The 17,809-nt window shown below is 33.8% G+C and overlaps 2 protein-coding genes across 2 annotated transcripts; both read left to right on the top strand.

The window, feature by feature from the left end:
• The first annotated feature begins 8,098 nt into the window (after positions 1-8,098).
• Positions 8,099-11,706, top strand: LOC143633626 (actin-like). Its single transcript, XM_077101890.1, has 4 exons — positions 8,099-8,179; positions 8,808-9,201; positions 9,792-10,405; positions 11,405-11,706. The coding sequence occupies exons 1-4, from the start codon at positions 8,123-8,125 to the stop codon at positions 11,468-11,470; spliced, it is 1,131 nt and encodes a 376-aa protein (XP_076958005.1). The 5' UTR covers positions 8,099-8,122; the 3' UTR covers positions 11,471-11,706.
• A 1,544-nt stretch (positions 11,707-13,250) lies between these two features.
• Positions 13,251-16,193, top strand: LOC143633643 (hsp70 nucleotide exchange factor FES1-like). The gene is made up of 6 exons (XM_077101903.1): positions 13,251-13,396; positions 13,495-13,637; positions 13,727-13,777; positions 14,441-14,662; positions 14,776-14,878; positions 15,559-16,193. Exons 1-6 carry the CDS (start codon positions 13,311-13,313, stop codon positions 16,055-16,057), a joined length of 1,104 nt encoding a protein of 367 aa, XP_076958018.1. The 5' UTR covers positions 13,251-13,310; the 3' UTR covers positions 16,058-16,193.
• The last annotated feature ends 1,616 nt before the right edge of the window (positions 16,194-17,809 follow it).

The following is a 17,809-nucleotide window of genomic DNA, read 5'->3' as shown; positions in this document are numbered from 1 at the left end:
AAACTGATCCAACCAGCGGACTAGTAAGACGAACGGTTCAATAACGTGTCTGATTATCAAAACATTTCTCACAACCTTCTTCTGGTTTATTTTCTTCTTAGGTTATATCCCACAACCTCTCTTTGAAGTCAAATATATACCCAACTGTCTCTCATTTCACTTTTTTTAAGTTTGTTGTCTCCGGATGATACTGAAGTCTGAAACCGTGGAATGAATTCATAGAAGCTGGACTGGAATTGAGCTAAATGCCTTACTTAACCTAATCTGTAAAGGCTAAAAATAAGAACCACAAAGCTGGTCTGGCCCTCAAATCGAGTTGCATGTTCAATTAGAATTCGATAACGATAAATGGTTCCAGAGTTAGAGAGTATATGAGTTTCCGTATTAAAAAATATTAGTATTACAGAGTATATGAGTTGTTTTTTTGAAAAACAAAGTATTGTGTGGTTTCAATATCTATTCAATATTCTAATGATTAAAATGAATCAGAGAATCCACAGAGAGTTTGTGTATAATATTATTGATGATCAAGAATTCATACTATACATAAACGTGTGTATATATACATGTAAAACATAAAGTAACCGTCAAATATAATTATGTGGGGTATTGTATATCTGGTTTATAACACTCCCCCTCAGATATACATTATTATACGCTATCAACATTATGCTACTGGATAACGTTGGGTCCGTTCTTCTGGACCGGTATTAACTAATACTGCAGGATTAATTATGTTGCCTCGTTAAAACCTTACTAAGAAAACCCAATGGGACAAAACTTAGTTAAGGAAAAAGAGTACAACGTGTGTATTTCTCCCCCTCAATTGAACATTATCTCTAAGTCTTTAGAAGTCAGTCTCCTACTGTTGCTGCTTAACTTGACTTTGATGTAGTCGTCTCCAATCAAGACTATGCAATATATTGTCTTCATATATATCCTTTGAGTTCTTCATAATTTGGTCTAAACCGTGTACCTCTTGTGAAACTTGAATCAGTGACCTTCTTAAGTGAAAGTGCACTTGAATTATAGTCGAGCTCAATGCAAGTCAGATGGATATTATGCATAAACATAACACGGGACTCTGCATTTTCTTTATGAAGCAAATCCATGTTTTGAGTCCTTAAAAATATTAACATATAATATAATACGCTTAATGACGTTGCATCGTTAAAACCTTGCTATGAAAACCCGGTGGGACAAAACCATAGCTAAGGGAAAAAGACGTGCATCGTGTATTGTAAATAATAAACAACATGCTTCAGTATGATGTTAAATCGGTACTTCAGGACCTATATGATTAAACCTATATGATTATCTGATGCTACTGGATCAGTTATGTTGTCTCGTTAAAAGCCTTACTAAGAAAACCTTTTAGGATAAAACTTAGTGAAGGGAAAAAGAGTGCAACATATTTAAATATTATCAAATTTCACTAGCACATATATTAATAATGAAATATTCAATCTCGTGATATCTATAGATACATTAGAGCATTGATCGAGTTTAATCATGGTACTTCTTGACCAAGTACATCTTCGCCCTCTTCTTGGGGACGGTAAGGATCCATATGTATATCTAGCCATCAACCAATAATGAGTGTGCCTAGTAAATCAAGTTTTCTCGTATAAAATATGTTAACATCTTCTAGATGTAATTTGATTAATGAACAAATATGAAATTACACATATACTCGAACTGCTGGTCGAGAATTAATTTAGTTACGTCAAGTTATTTCATATTAAATTTTTCTCTAAAATAGTTTGACAGAGTCTCTCGATGATGTAGGACATCATCACTGTAAACTGTGATTATATGAACTTTTAAGAGTGACATTCTGATATACAAAATATTAAAGACATTTCATTGCTTCAGGCATTTTTATCCATTCAGGTATATTCATGTAAATGTAATGTCCAATTGTCTCGTACAACAATACGGTGATAACATCCATAACTTTTATCTGAAGTCTTCTAAGATTGTGAGACCGATTAAAACATCTAATGGTTATCGAATCCACTACAGGGGAATACGTTTCCTCATTAGCAACTACTGGGATTTGGGAAAAACAACCCTTACGTTACAAGTCGTGCCATACATCGCAAAATATCGTTATTTTCGTTCCTTTTTTATTTTAAGGACACCCATTTATAACCTGCTGGTTTGACGTCTATGGGTGTTCGAACTACAGGTCCGAAAACGTTTAGCTTGTCAAGCATATTCAATTCAGCCTTTTAGACATCTTGCCATTTTTGGCAATATTATCTGTGAATGTACTCTTATAGAGTTTTAGATTCGTGGTCTTTCTCATCAATTACATCTGTGGCTATAGCATGTGAAAATATTTCATTATACACGTATTTAACTTCGGTTCCATATTGTACTATTTTGTACATAATTTGTAACGAGCTCATATTGATTCAATACCGGTGATTCTTCTAGAACTTTGTAAATCACATTAGTCTCTTCTGGGACATTTGCCTCTTCTGGGGTTTTATTATTTACTTCTAGAAATATAATAGTCTCTTTTAGGACATTTATCTCGGCTCAGACATTATGTCAATAACCTCTTACATAGTTATACATGTAACCTCTTCTGGGGTTATATCAACTGCATTATCCTGCTCATTTGATTTTCGTGGGATTTTATATTTGGAACCAATTTGTCTTCCACGTTTTCTTTGCATGGTAATCTTACTTGGATTACTTTAATTTGAGCATATGAATTTGATACTGGTATATGTGACTTTGTCACTTTATTTGTGTTTATAAATGTATCTAGTAACTCTTTGTGATTGTATGACATATTTGACTTCAGATTCATATTGACCTCTTCTAGGATCTATAAATGATATTTGTGATGCATCTCATATGTTATGAGGCTTTTCGTTCTTATCTTCTGGAGATTAGTCATAATGGGAAGTATTTTTTGATCAGCAGTTGGATATCATGTGATTAGTGCATCGACATGCATAAATATTGATGTGCCAAGAAAATCCAACACATGATATTAGTTTCTGTAGAGATAACTTCTAATCATTGGCTTGACAAATCACTAGTTTTCTAAAATATAATCTTCTGGTTACCTTTGTCATAATAAAAAAATATATATACATCACATAAACATCATTTGTTTAATAACTATTCAAATCTTATTCTTTCATACCCGTGCCCAACAGCGGCATTTCGCAGTCTATGTAGGATTTAGATTCGGTGATTCCTCACTAGTAATGTCGTCATAAAATTTCATGCATAAATTTTGTCTGAAATTAACTGTATATGTGAATTGTATTATGATTATGGTTACCCAATTATTATATTGAGTTGTATGGTAACCGTCCATTCATTTAATATTTCAAATTTAAACATTTGTATTTCTTCTATTTGAAGATTAAGGAAAACCGATGTTGTTTTGTTTTAATATATTTATTCACTCCAAAACTCGTCCCATCTTTTCATTAGATTTTTTTTTTGTGGTTTCAATTAAATTAATTTATGATCAATAAGAATACTTTTGAGGGGGTTGTCATATTTGGATCATTGGTAATATTTGCGTTTTGATATAATATTTAGTGGTCACATTGGTAATTTACTAGTAATTGGCCCACGTGGGAGAGTTAAATATTGCAACATTCAATATGTTAAGATATAAAGAAAAGAAGTATATCACTATATTGTATAGATTGGTTATTATATATATATATTAATTAAGAAGTTTCTGATAAGACACAAACTACTACGGTGCTAACCCTACATGTTTTTAAGCTTATGGTACAAACATCCAAGGCGTATCCTTATGCACCTGTAGTTACAAATTGTCAACGGTAGTTACAAAAGGTCACGTGATGTATGGTTCTTTTTATGGCAAGAGTGTACAAGCTGGTAAGCAATTGGTACAACCCTTCCTCCCATTTTTATTAATATAGTAATATGTTCTTTTTTTCTTTTCAAAATATCCTTTCTTTAGTATTTTTTATTAACTTATTATAGTTAGAACCAAGGGGGCGTTTAGGAGTCCTTATTTTTAACTTCATATAACTTATGACTTATGATAAGTTAAAAAAAAAGGTGTTTGAGTTTCCTTATTATATGAGAGAAAATGTTAATAAGTTACACATTTATAACTTATGACTTTTCCTTATAAGTTATAAGGAAGTGAAAATAAGGAATCTCAAACACACCCTAACTTTCAACTCTAAACATATTTAGTTACCGATCTCGCTTGCTTCTTTTCAGCGTTGTTTAGGCTTAAGTCTATCGATTGTAGGTAACAAATACATCATCATCAACACCCTTTTACAACCCCGCACTCTCAGCACCCTTTTACAACCCAGTCGCGAAGCGCAGGTTGCAATCCTAGTTAGATTTTAACCGTCAGTTTTGAAATTCAGAGACTACGGCTTCTATTTTCATAACCGTTTCCGGCAATCAAGTGTCCGTACTACGCCCCAATTTGGTTTTTAAATTTCAATTAAAAATATGTAAGGATGAACAACAATTAATATTTGCCTATTTATCCCCTTATTTCTAAGACCAAACAGTTGTGTTCAATTACTTCTTAATTTCTTTGTGTATCAAAACTCCTACAAGATTTGTGATTTAAGCTTGATGATTTTCGTTGGACTTTGACTGCTGTGTCCGATTCTTTGATTTTTCAAAGAGGCAATCATAAATTTGTTATTTGTTGATTTAGATTTCTTATCGGAAAACAGGAATGCATTTTTTATTCTTTCTTCTCTTATACAATTATAATTTTGAATGATGGGTTTGATTTTAATAACATATATTCTTGCTTATACATACAAATTCATCTTGCACAGAAATTTATGTCTATACTATTGTAAACATAAATAACATGATAACATATGCAACAAACCATGAAGATGATTATGTGTACCCGGATACGATGAACAATCGAATGAAATTGTGTAGAGAGCAATACGTGCTGATAACGTAAAATGAACCAGAGACTCCAGAGTGAGTTTGTGTATAATTAGGGATGGCAAAAATCCCCGAATCCGACGGGGAAACCCGAAAACCGGCTTATTTCGGGTCGGGTCGGGTTTTGTTTTTTCGGTTTCGGGTCGGGTTTCGGAGATTGTTTCGGAGATTGTTTCGGGGATTGTTTCGGGTTCGGGTTCGGGTACCCCCGCCCCGACCCGCCCCGATATAATATATATAAATATAAATATAAATAATATATATATATATATATATATATATATATATATATATATATATATATATTAAAAACCTACACCCAGTTTCAATTTCATATCTGCATATTGCCCCGCCGCCCCCGATTGTGTGATTCACACTTCTTAATGTAGGTAGGTACTAAAGAAAGTGGCACGACGACTTTGGATGATTTGGTTTGATTTGGTATTTAGATTTGGTCGCAAGTTTGTAGTTTGTGTATTTGGCATGATTTTTCGGCCATGTAGACTTGGTTTTATTTCCTTTGTAACACATTGTTTCAGCTTTCATGTGTGTGATGCAGAAGTTTATTTCGATAAATGTTCAGTTATGTGATGAACCAATTTCGGGTCGGGTCGGATCGGTTTCGGTTTTTCGGGTTCGGGGACGGGGCGGGTCGGGGGGGTACAAAAAACCAAACGGGGAATCCCCGAATTAAACCCGACGGGTAATGGGGCGGGTACGGGGATGGTTTTTGGTTTCGGGTTCGGGTTCGGGTTAAGCCAAACCCGCCCCAAACCCGCCCCGTTGCCATTCCTATGTATAATATTATTGATGATCAAGAATTCATACTATACATAAACGTGTATATATATACATGTAAACATAAAATAACCGTCAAATATAGTTATGTGGGGTATTGTATATCTGGTTTATAACAATGATAACCCCCCCCCCCTCTTTTTTTTTTCTTTTTTATTATTTATTTTCCTGATATGCAAGTTAGTATGTGTTGGGCCTTTTTTTATTATTGGATATGCAAGTTAGCAAGTCCAGTTGGGTGTTGGGCCCTGGTTGAAATGAACATATCTATGCAGTTCATACAGCTTAAATAATTTCTAGCATGATCAAAAACATATTATTTCCAACCTACTCCATAGTCCATAAGTCCATTTAGTAAAAGGAAAATATTAGTTTTTTAGAAAGTGAGTTAAGAGATTTTAAACTAAACGTTATATTTATAAGAGTTTGGGAACTATATATCTCCTAAAAGGAAAAACAGAAAAATGTATGGGTTAATCATAATACGATAATAGTCGATCATCTTTGTAAAAGTAAAATATGTAAATAATCATTCATTCCACTGGTCATTAGTAACTTACCACCAATTAAATTGTTGCTCCTCCACAGTAACTAACTACTAATCACGCTTACTATTAATATATGTAGTTATAATCTTAGTTATCGCCGGTGATCAGTAGTAATTTACTAGTGATAATCAATTACTATAGACCATTTCCGATTAAATTTTCTTCAATGAGACCCTATTAGGAGCCCATCCACATGGATCCCATTATTTTAACTATCATGGTCTAGGGGCTTAGCTCCTACAAATCTATGACGTTCTCATGGTGTTCAAAACCATAAGTTTTAAGCAAGCGTGTTCATCAATGACTATCACTTGTTCATGTTGTTTTAATAGTGATGTGATAGTCTATCCGTTTTACTGCACTAGTTTTATATTCTTATATCAAGTAAACACCAAGGTTCCATAGAATTAACACTTGTGTTATCCAAATCCACATAGAAAATATATCGTCAGTCGTCACTATAGTAAAGCCCCGTTATAATTGAATTTGAACTTGAGACATTTCAGTCACTATGCCAGATCTTCAATTAGCATCTAATGCAAGTCGAGCTAAAGCTAAAGCTCGTTATAAACATTTAAAAAAAGATTTATAAAATATTAGTATTATTTTTCATAATAATGCAAAAAATAATAAAATAAGAAAGGGTAAAAACGATCAAAGGCATAACTGAAATGGCGTTGAGTAGTCAGTCACCGGAGAATAGATAGATCCTAATAATGCGTGAAACCATGGATTTGAACGAATGGATAGTCGTAGAAATCGGCCATTTCTATTCATTTGCATTTATTTATGATTTAACCCTCTGGCAATTCATCACTCCTTGTTTTACTCACTCCATTTCATTTCGTTACAATCCAATTTACCAGGTACCTCATCAATATCTCTCATTATGTAAATGTTCATTGTTCGATTTTATGCGGCTGATTACCGGTGAATTTTCGTTATTCCGTGTAGGTTTTGTTATTGATTAGTCGATTCTGTAACTGTGTAAACGTTACTTATATATAATATATATGATATTATGCGGATTACCGGTGAATTGTCATTGTTCGATGTAGGTTTTGCTATTGATTACTCGATTCTGTCATTGTGTAAATGTTACTTATATGATATTTGTCGAATTACCGGTGTTTTTCGATCTAGGTTTTGCTCTTGATTCGTAGATTCTGTCACTGTGTAAATGTTGCTTATATGATATTTATATGAATTAGCGGTGGATCTGTGTGTTTTGTGCGTTTGATGATACAATTACCGATCGAACATTTCGTTTTTCATCAACTCCGTGTTTATTTTCCTGTTTTTATTGCTCGTGATGATCTGCACTTACTGCGGTTGTGATTTTGATTCATCTAGCGATTAATTTTAGGTTTATAAAGTTTCCTGTAGGTTACCATTGATTCTTAGATCATATATTGATATATATATATATATATATGAATTTTTTTCAATTAGTTTATCTCTAATTTGTTGTGTTTGCTGTTAAAACATATTTTTGAAAATCTGAAAAATGTTCTAGTAAATAAAAGCTAGGATAGTGCAGCAGAATTAGTAATTTAACATCAGAAAAGGCATCGTGCAATTAAGTTATTCAAATAATTTTAATAGAGGATTAAAATAGATATGATCATTGTTTTTCACTTTTTTTGTGCACAAAATGCCTTAAGATGTATTATTGCTTTGCTTTCTATGCTTATACAGTGATGCATCGTGTGATTATATATGTATATTATGGTTTTAATCTCTGTTATTTTGAACATATATTTCAAAAGTGATGATTAAGATTTACATTGATTGTTCTTCAATGTTGCAATATTCAAATAAACAGGTACTAAAAAATGGCAGAAGAAGATATTCAGCCTCTTGTTTGTGATAATGGAACTGGAATGGTCAAGGTATTAAGTTTTGAAGTGGCATTATTGTTTACTCACTTTCATTCTTTGTTTCTTTTGTGGTAAAATGTCATTTCAGTTCCTTTGGAACAAAGTTCATATATAGAATCCAATGTTTATAAAAATTTGACACCTGGCATTGTTTGTTAAATTAATTATTTTCTTTTTGCCTTTTCATAAAGGTTATCGTTGTATCAAAGTGTAATAAAACAGATAATGGTGTTCGTAAGTAACTTCAAACACACCTTTGGTAACTTCATATATAGAATTTACTCAAGTTACATTTAGTAAGACTGTGTTTTCCCTTCTTATTGCTGGACCAATTACATTTGCTAGATCTGTTTTGAGGGTAATTACAATCCCAAACACTCCATAACGCTTGTATAAACAGATCCTGCTTGATTTTCTAATTATTTTTGTATCAAATTATTAGGATAACTGTTTACCTATCTATCCTTATTAAATATTTTTGAGCATCTTATGCTACTAGTTTTCAAAATTTATATCATATTTTTTATGAAAAAAAAGCTTTGTGGTCATTTATGTATCAATCTCTTAAATAATAGAATTTATAAAATTCTTAAACAACTTAGTAAGTTCATATCATAACTCATTGTTTTCCATTCTTAAGGCTGGTTTTGCTGGAGATGATGCTCCAAGAGCCGTTTTTCCTAGCATTGTTGGACGTCCACGCCACACTGGAGTTATGGTTGGTATGGGACAAAAAGATGCATATGTTGGTGACGAGGCACAATCCAAACGTGGTATTTTAACCTTGAAATACCCAATTGAACATGGGATTGTGAATAATTGGGATGACATGGAAAAGATATGGCATCACACGTTTTACAATGAACTCCGTGTGGCACCAGAAGAACACCCAGTTCTACTTACAGAAGCACCCCTTAATCCAAAAGCTAACAGGGAGAAAATGACTCAGATTATGTTTGAAACATTTAATTCTCCAGCAATGTATGTTGCAATTCAAGCTGTTCTCTCCTTGTATGCTAGTGGTCGTACAACCGGTAAGTTTCTCAATTAATACCGTTTATACAAGCATCTTTAATGTTGTTATTCGTGTGTCTGGATTTTGGTATGAGGTTGTTTATTTCAAAAAGTAAAATCCCAAATACTCCTATTTTAAGGGATGAGATAATTAGGACAAACTAATTACCTCTCTTTTAACATCCTTTGAGAAACTTTTACTACCATCTTAAAGAAAAAAATAAACTTCTCTTTTGTTTCACCAAAGTGTTGATTTTTCTTTTTCTTATTGATTCATTTCTTAAATAATCAGAAATTATTAAAGCAGCCCTACTTTACTAATCAACCCTTTGTTGATGTGATTATATTTGTTATGTATGCGGGTGCATAGTATATGTATACGGATGTATAACAAATGTATACGGGTGTGTATACAATGCAAATGAGTGGTTTGAAAAATGGAATGAATAGGGGGAGGGGTTGATTCCATAAAAAGTGTTTTACAACTTCAGACAACAAAAATTGTTCTATTACAACTAATTATCTTGTTATTATTTGATAAAACCACACAACCATTTAATCACATAATAAACACATGAACCAATTATCTGGTACTTGCTTCATTTTTCAGGTATTGTTCTTGACTCCGGGGATGGTGTGAGCCACACGGTGCCTATTTACGAAGGTTATGCACTACCACACGCCATTCTTCGATTGGACCTTGCAGGTCGTGACTTAACCGACGCCCTGATGAAAATTTTGACTGAAAGAGGCTACTCATTCACCACATCTGCTGAACGGGAAATTGTCCGAGACATGAAAGAAAAATTGGCATACATTGCACTTGACTTTGAGCAAGAACTAGAGACTTCCAAAACGAGCTCGTCGGTTGAGAAGAGCTTTGAGCTGCCTGACGGGCAGGTGATTACTATTGGGGCAGAGCGGTTCAGGTGCCCGGAAGTGCTGTTCCAGCCCTCGATGATTGGAATGGAAGCTGCTGGGATTCATGAGACTACTTATAATTCGATCATGAAGTGTGACGTGGATATTAGGAAGGATTTGTATGGGAATATTGTGCTTAGTGGTGGTACTACTATGTTTCCAGGTATTGCTGATAGGATGAGCAAGGAAATTACTGCTCTGGCTCCAAGCAGCATGAAGATTAAGGTTGTTGCTCCACCGGAAAGGAAGTATAGTGTCTGGATTGGTGGGTCTATTTTGGCATCTCTCAGTACCTTCCAGCAGGTGAGTTCTTTTTCTCATATGTTATTATTTTTAGTGGTGATTATCGGGTCCGGTTTCGGCTTCCTCGATTTGAAGATTTCTTGGCTCGAAACAGAACTGAATTCAAAGTTGGTAAAACCAAACCAAAAACCCCAATTTGAATTTGGTTTGGTTTTGGTTTCAAACAGAAAACCCAATCAAAATGTAATCCAGGTTCCTCGGTTTCAGTTTCAATCAAAATGGAATTAGGCTAAAGTGTAATTCAGTTTTCTCATATTTAATTGAGTTGAGTTTCCTAGAACCGAAAACTGATTAACTAATTCGGTTAGGTTTAATGCCGAACATATAGTTCGGTTTGGTTTTCAATGGTTTTAGACTTTTAGTTCGGTTAATTGGTTTGAAACTGAAAATTCTATATACAGGTTAGGTTGAGTTGACTCAAAAACATTTTTCTATCTAAGTTTCATTAGGTTATATAATTTCAGTTACAGTATAACTTTTCTTACAAAATGACTTAGGGAGTTTAATGCATTAAAAATACAATCTGGTTGAGTTTCTAAATTCTAACCTATTTGGCCCGTTAGTCATAAGAGTTAACTAGAATCGACCTTTTCGTAGATTAATGGATCAGAAATGCCACCTCTAGATGTGACATTCCCGTTAACTTAAGGACGTGTCGATTTGTGTTATAATTTATCTCTCACACATATAACATCAAATAAACAGTTACAAAAGAAACGGGGCAAAAGACACCATAGGATTTTTCTAATGTGTGAATCATCCAGATTCATTTTAGTAAGTAAATTGATTATTATTGACATTATATAGTAAATTTTTATTAAAACACTAATTACTTTTTAAAAAGTTATAAATTTGGATAAAAGGTGTTTTCAACCTGTAGTGTTTTGACCCGTTACTCAATCTCATGACACTTAAATATATCACAAAAGGCAAGATATATACTGTATGCACACGCCTATGCATTGATATGGATTCTGACTGTATGTTAATACAATGCAGATGTGGATCGCAAAGGCTGAATATGATGAATCTGGACCATCCATTGTCCACAGGAAATGTTTCTAATCGTGACAGACAAGAAAAACAGTTACTTTTTAACTACTACTACGCCATTTGGGGTTCGGAAATTCTGATATTTCATCAAGAATACGAGCTTCCGCAGGCACATTATCACCCAATTTCTTTTGTGTTTTTTGCAGTTCACTTTAACTGTCAAGCATAAATTGCAATCAATGTATGCCAACTTTTTTCTTCAATTTTTTGTTTTGTGACTGATGCTTCCATGAATCAATTCCTTATAGCATATTGCCGATTTTGGTCAAATGAATCGAGTATTGTAGATGGTTTTTGTGATTGCAACGACCACATTAATAATCAGTGTATTTTCATTTAATTCATTGTTAATTGCATAACATCGTTTTCCATCGTAAGTTAAAGTTTGTAACTATTCTTTGGACTTTAAATGATTTTCTGAGTAGGCAATAGCAACATGTTATGTTGGCATGCTTTTCAAGGTCAATTATCCAACCTTAACACCAGTCTCTATTAGAGAAAACGTGTTTTACAATCAAGCACGGTAGGTTACCAATGTTCGATTATGTTGTTATTCCCGTAGTCAGTTAATAATGAAAACAACAACAATATTAACCTAATGGCAAGACATCATTGACGACAAAATGTTGAGAACAATGATAGATGTTGATTCGAAGGTGTTGGCAATTTAAGATGATATATGGTCATCACTTCCCTCAAATATGCTATTGGGTGAAGGCACTAAGTTGTGTCTTATTAGATGACATGAAAACATGTGGTTATGAAGTGAGAAGAGTCGTGGCCTTTTAATAACTTGACAATGTTATACAATATCACTTACATGATTGGCTTTACGAACTGGCCATAAACACTTATTGATCTTGTGATTCTAAAGAGCTATATGCTTATATATATGTAGGCATTTCATGTAAAAAGTGTATTTGTAAGTTAAAGTAGACATGTAACAATTATGTCACTTTCACTTTACTTTTAGCTATACATGTAAATCATAATCAAGACAAGAAAAATAACTATTTTTATGATTTTTTTTTCAATAGTTACAGTTAAGTAGCATTTAGACTTTATATGATATATGTGCTATTTATGGATATTTCATAATTTGAAGTTTGATTATATTAATCATTTTATAGTTATTTGTGTCAGCAAATATCCCTGATAGACACGGTGTCGTGGTAATGTGTATCTCATATCTTCTTGGAGCAGAGGGTTTCTATCTTACTAGTTACATATATAAATGGCTTATATGAGTATTTAGGCCGGCGTAGGTTTGTTTGCCATTAAAAAAATGTGTCAATAAATAATAAATGTAACTAGGAATGGCGATGACAATTCCTGACACGAGTTACAAATGACACGAAACTAACCAATCATATTTTGGGTTGCATATCTAACACTTTTAAGAACAGTTTGTTTGACTCATTAATTAAATGGGCCATGCTTTAGTAGGGTTGTAAACGAACCGGACGTCTGTTCGGTGAGAAGTTCGTTTATGTTCGTCTGTTTAATAAACGAACTAGACATGAACAAAAGAAATTTGCTCGGTAAGCTTAACGGACGAACACGGACAGAGACTGTGTTTATTCAACAGTGTTCGTGAATGCCCGGTAATGAATATGCTTTTTGAAATTAGTATGTAAATCTTTTACTTTTATCCATTAATGTTTATTAGTGTTTGTTTACAACCCTACCAGTGACGTTTGGTAGTAGATTGTTGTAAGTAGGTTCCAGAATCATCTTCTTCACAAATCCAAAACCAACTCCATTCATTATATAATAACCAATCCATCGTTAGTTATATTCAAAGACTCCGTACAAAAGCAAAACCTAACAACAGACTTTGCAATTAGCAGATATGGCGAAAGAAGGACCAAACTGGGACGGGCTGCTCAAGTGGAGTATTGCTCATTCCGATGGCACTGGAAACCCTAGAAACCTAAGGTTGCTTATCTCATCAATTCTCTCTCTCTCTTTATTATTTTTTTATTTCAATTCCTTCCTTCCTCTTTGTTGCTGATTGATTTATTATAATATAATAGTGAGGAGGATCGGAAGTGGTTCATGGAAGCTATGCAAGCTCAAACCATTGATGTGGTTAAACGTATGAAGGAGATCACTCAGGTTATGCAAACTCCTGATAATATCCTCCAGGAGCAAGGTGTTACTGCTACAGATCTCCAAGGTATAATAACTATTCATTATTACTTACAGCTTCAATCTATACTTTTAATTTTACTTCTAAGTGTTTTAATGTTTATGATAAAATTGTAGATATGCTTGATGAGCTTCAAGAGCATGTGGAGTCCATTGATATGGCCAATGGTGAGCTTCTCTTTCATAGTTTTCTTTCTTTTGTCAATCTGATATTTTGTTACATCTGTTGTTTAGAAACTAACTGTTAATTACCATTGAAAAATACTTGAAAGCAGAAACATTAAAAACTAATTAAATAGATCCAAGCTGCTTTAATCTTTCATCTTACTTTATTATATATTATATAATATATATATATATTATTAGAAAATGACCTTGTGCTGTTTTATCATATAACTCTGCAAAAATTGTGTTTCTTCACTTACCTTATAACTGACTTGTTTTACTTACAGTGATAAATTTATAATGCACTTGCTTTGATTTACAATTATGATGTACTTGTTTTGTTTTGCCATTATAATGGCACCAACAAATGGTAGAACAGTACAGTTATGTAGGATATAACAACACAATTAACAGTGGTAAATCAAGACAAAATACACTATAAGTAATAATGGAAAACAACACGGTTATATGAAAAACAACAAAATACTGAAGAACCACCACATGTCACCACGAAATTGCTTCTTAGGCTTACCATAGGAATCTTCACTTTGTGGGCAATCCTCTTAATCATCCTATTTAGAAACTGTTATTAATTGTCAAGAAATGCTCTTGATTATATACTCAGTAACCGTGCATAATCTAGGTCATGTATTCACATTTTGACAGATCTTCACTCTATTGGTGGTTTGACCCCTTTACTAAGATATCTAAAGAACTCACATGCCAACATACGCGCCAAAGCTGCAGAGGTTGTAAGCACTATTGTTCAAAATAATCCAAAAAGTCAGCAATTGGTCATGGATGCAAATGGCATGGAACCATTGCTTTCAAATTTTACTTCTGATGATGATGTCACTGTTCGAACCAAATCACTTGGTGCAATCTCATGTGAGTAGTCCGTCAAAAGCCCCCCTGCACTTTGCTTTATATAGTATTAATTGTTAATATTGATACTAAATAGTGTGATAATAACTTATAATTATCTTTTTTTTTGTTTTTAGCTCTGATTAGGCATAACAAACCCGGGATTGCAGCATTTCGTCTTGGAAATGGTTACAGTGCTCTCAAAGATGCTCTCAGCTCTGAAAGTGTTAGATTCCAGAGGTAATTATATGTTAAAATTTTTTTGTATAATCTGTGAGAACTTGTGAAATATTGAAATGGGTAGTTTGGATCTGGACTATCTGTTTTTGTGGCTTGAAGCTGCATTCGTAAGTTTTCAGTGTTCGGGGAATACTTATTTTTCTGGTGATTATATGGTTCTTAGGGATCTAAAGGAGCGTTTGGGAATGCTCTTAAAAGCAGTTATTAATGTTCTCATTTTGAGTAGTGAGCGGGCTCATGTTTGTCAATTATTTTATTACTTATATGCATTTATTAAATAATTCTTTTTATGTATATCTATAATTATAATTTTTTATTTTAAACATGATATATATATTTTGTCATTTTATCATCATTTTACATATAATAGTTTTTATGTAAACATTAACATTATATAATAAAAGGCACGTTTAGACACGCCAGCCTCTGCTCGAGCTTGATAAGTGAATTTCAGACTCATTAAACGAGCCTATTTAGTCTCAACCTACTTGATGTTGATAAGTGAGTCCCGGGCTCGGGCTTAATCTGTTTACTAGACTAGCTTATTTCTAGGTTCGAGCTCGGGCTTGAACATGTTTAAGCTAGGCTTGATTTAAGCTTCTATTGAGTCGATTTCGAGTGGTGAGTACTGAATATCACATAATCAGCATTTTCTAATCTTATTTTTAAATGAAATGCAGGAAAGCGCTCAACTTGATCCAGTACTTGATCCAAGAAAACCCCAACGACAGCCAAGTCATCACCGAGCTCGGGTTCCCACGAATCATGACTCATCTTGCCACCAGCGAAGATCCAGAAGTCCGTGAAGGCGCATTAAGGGGTCTATATGAGCTCAGCAAGGACAAACCGGCAAAAACAAATGATACAAATGAGGATCATGAGAAACTAAAACAAGTCCTTCAAGAAAGGATTAACGACATCAGCCTAATGTCATCCGAAGATCTTGCGGCTATTAGGGATGAAAGACAGCTTGTGGACTCTTTATGGACCGCACATTATAGCGAACCGTCTTCCCTCAGAGAGAAGGGACTTGTGTGTGATGATGCGGATGAACCGCCCCCGGATGTTGCATCTAGGGTTTTGGTTTCACCACTTAGAGGTTTGAACCGCCCGGTGGCTAATAATGGTGACAAATCTGAAAAGAAAGATGCACCTTTGCTACTTGGTCCTGGTCCTTGAGTGTGAACCAATGGAACATGTGTTCGGCTATGCTTTGGTTCATCTATGTGGCTCTTTATTGTTTGTTTCCTATTTAATGTTTTGCTTGTATAAATTTTTGTTTGAAAAATAAGTTATGATCAGTTTATAGATTTCAGATTGTGTCATGTTTTAGATATGGTCATGTTGTAGAAACACCCTTGTTCACATGTGCTCATGCGCACGCCTCGTCGAGCCATCATATTAATCTTTTGGTAGGCAATATTGATGTATAGCGTTTCAAGCTAACTTATATTCCTATGGGCGTATATCATCACGAATTCACAATAGCTGCTATATACATGTTGTATACCGTTGGCTGCACTATGCACGCTTATATCAGTGTTGTAAAAATTGGACCGAGTCGGTCCAAGGTAGACCCAAATCGCCCATTCTTTAAAAATTCAGAACTTTAAAAAAAGGGACATTTTTTAAAAAATTATCTAAAATGGGGGCATTCTTTTTATTTTTGGATGGCAATCGGACCTTGGTTTTATCCTGTTGATCCCAATTATTGGTTTTTATCATTGATTTGTTATATTTACGTTTAATTGTTTAGCTTTGATCTAGGGGTGTTCAAAACCGGATATCCGGAGTTTCGGATATTTCGGATAGTGGTTTTCACTATCCGAATCCGTATCCGAAATTTCGGATATCCGTTCGGATAGTAAAATGGATATCCGAAAAAATGAAAAAAAAATTTGTTCCAGATTCTAATTACGTACCCACTATCAAATACATAGCCAGGCCCAAATTCTAAATCCATTATCAAAAAATAAAAAGAAAAAAAAATGTTACAAATTCTAATTACACATCTCCACTCTCCGGTATCTAGGAAATTTGCAACACCACCGTCGGAATCACCATCGGATCGGAGGAGGAAGAGAATGCCAAGGAGTCGAAGGGGAAATGTGAACAATCACCGTCGTCCGCAGGTCATCAGAGGCGGCGAGGAGGAAAGTGGAGACTGAAGAAGATGAGATGCGGAAGAGGTTTTGAGAGAGCAGAGAGCGGCGCTAGTAAATTTGTTAAGGGTTTTCAAACATGTATTTACATATGAAAAGAATTAAATAATATTAAAAGTTAATATTTCGGAAAAATTACTATCCGAATCCGAATCCAAATTTTCGGATATCCGGGATTCGGATATCCGAATTTTCGGATAGTTCGGATTCGGATTTCCGGATAATTCGGATTCGGATTTTTTTGAACATCTATACTATGTGAACTTTGAAGTATTTGTGTGAACTTTTATGTGTTTTTTCAAAAATTCTAGACAATAAATTCAATTCGATTAATTCCTATCAATCATGATTAATTGTTAGTTTCTACACAATACCTATAAAATAAATGCAACATAATATAACATCGGTTGTACTTCATTGTTATGATTGATTATTATTATATGACATAAAGTTTCCTAGTAATGTAAATACATGTGGGTATAGTCTTGTGTGTTACTACTAATCTTTATGTTAAGATTGATAACGATGATATAAAGCAAATGAGATCTCATTCCCCACCCATACTAAATATGGTTATTGTTCTTTAACTTGTGTGTGCTCTTTTATAGCTTCTAACACGTCAAAAGAGTTTATTTGTTGCTTACAAGAGTAACATTGGTATGTTAAAGCATGTGATTTGGCACTTTTTAAAGCAAAGATAATATTGTAATAATTATAGTATCATTAACCTGGTACCATTAAGCATAAGTTGTTAAGTATTTAAGTTTAG

The sequence above is a fragment of the Bidens hawaiensis genome, unplaced genomic scaffold (assembly GCF_021521415.1).
Source record: "Bidens hawaiensis isolate Kalapana, Puna unplaced genomic scaffold, B.hawaiensis_p1.1 tig00006836_1, whole genome shotgun sequence".
NCBI classification, from domain to species: Eukaryota; Viridiplantae; Streptophyta; class Magnoliopsida; order Asterales; family Asteraceae; genus Bidens; species Bidens hawaiensis.
Note: the sequence above shows the minus strand (reverse complement) of the source record. Positions and strands in the feature narration are given on the sequence as shown.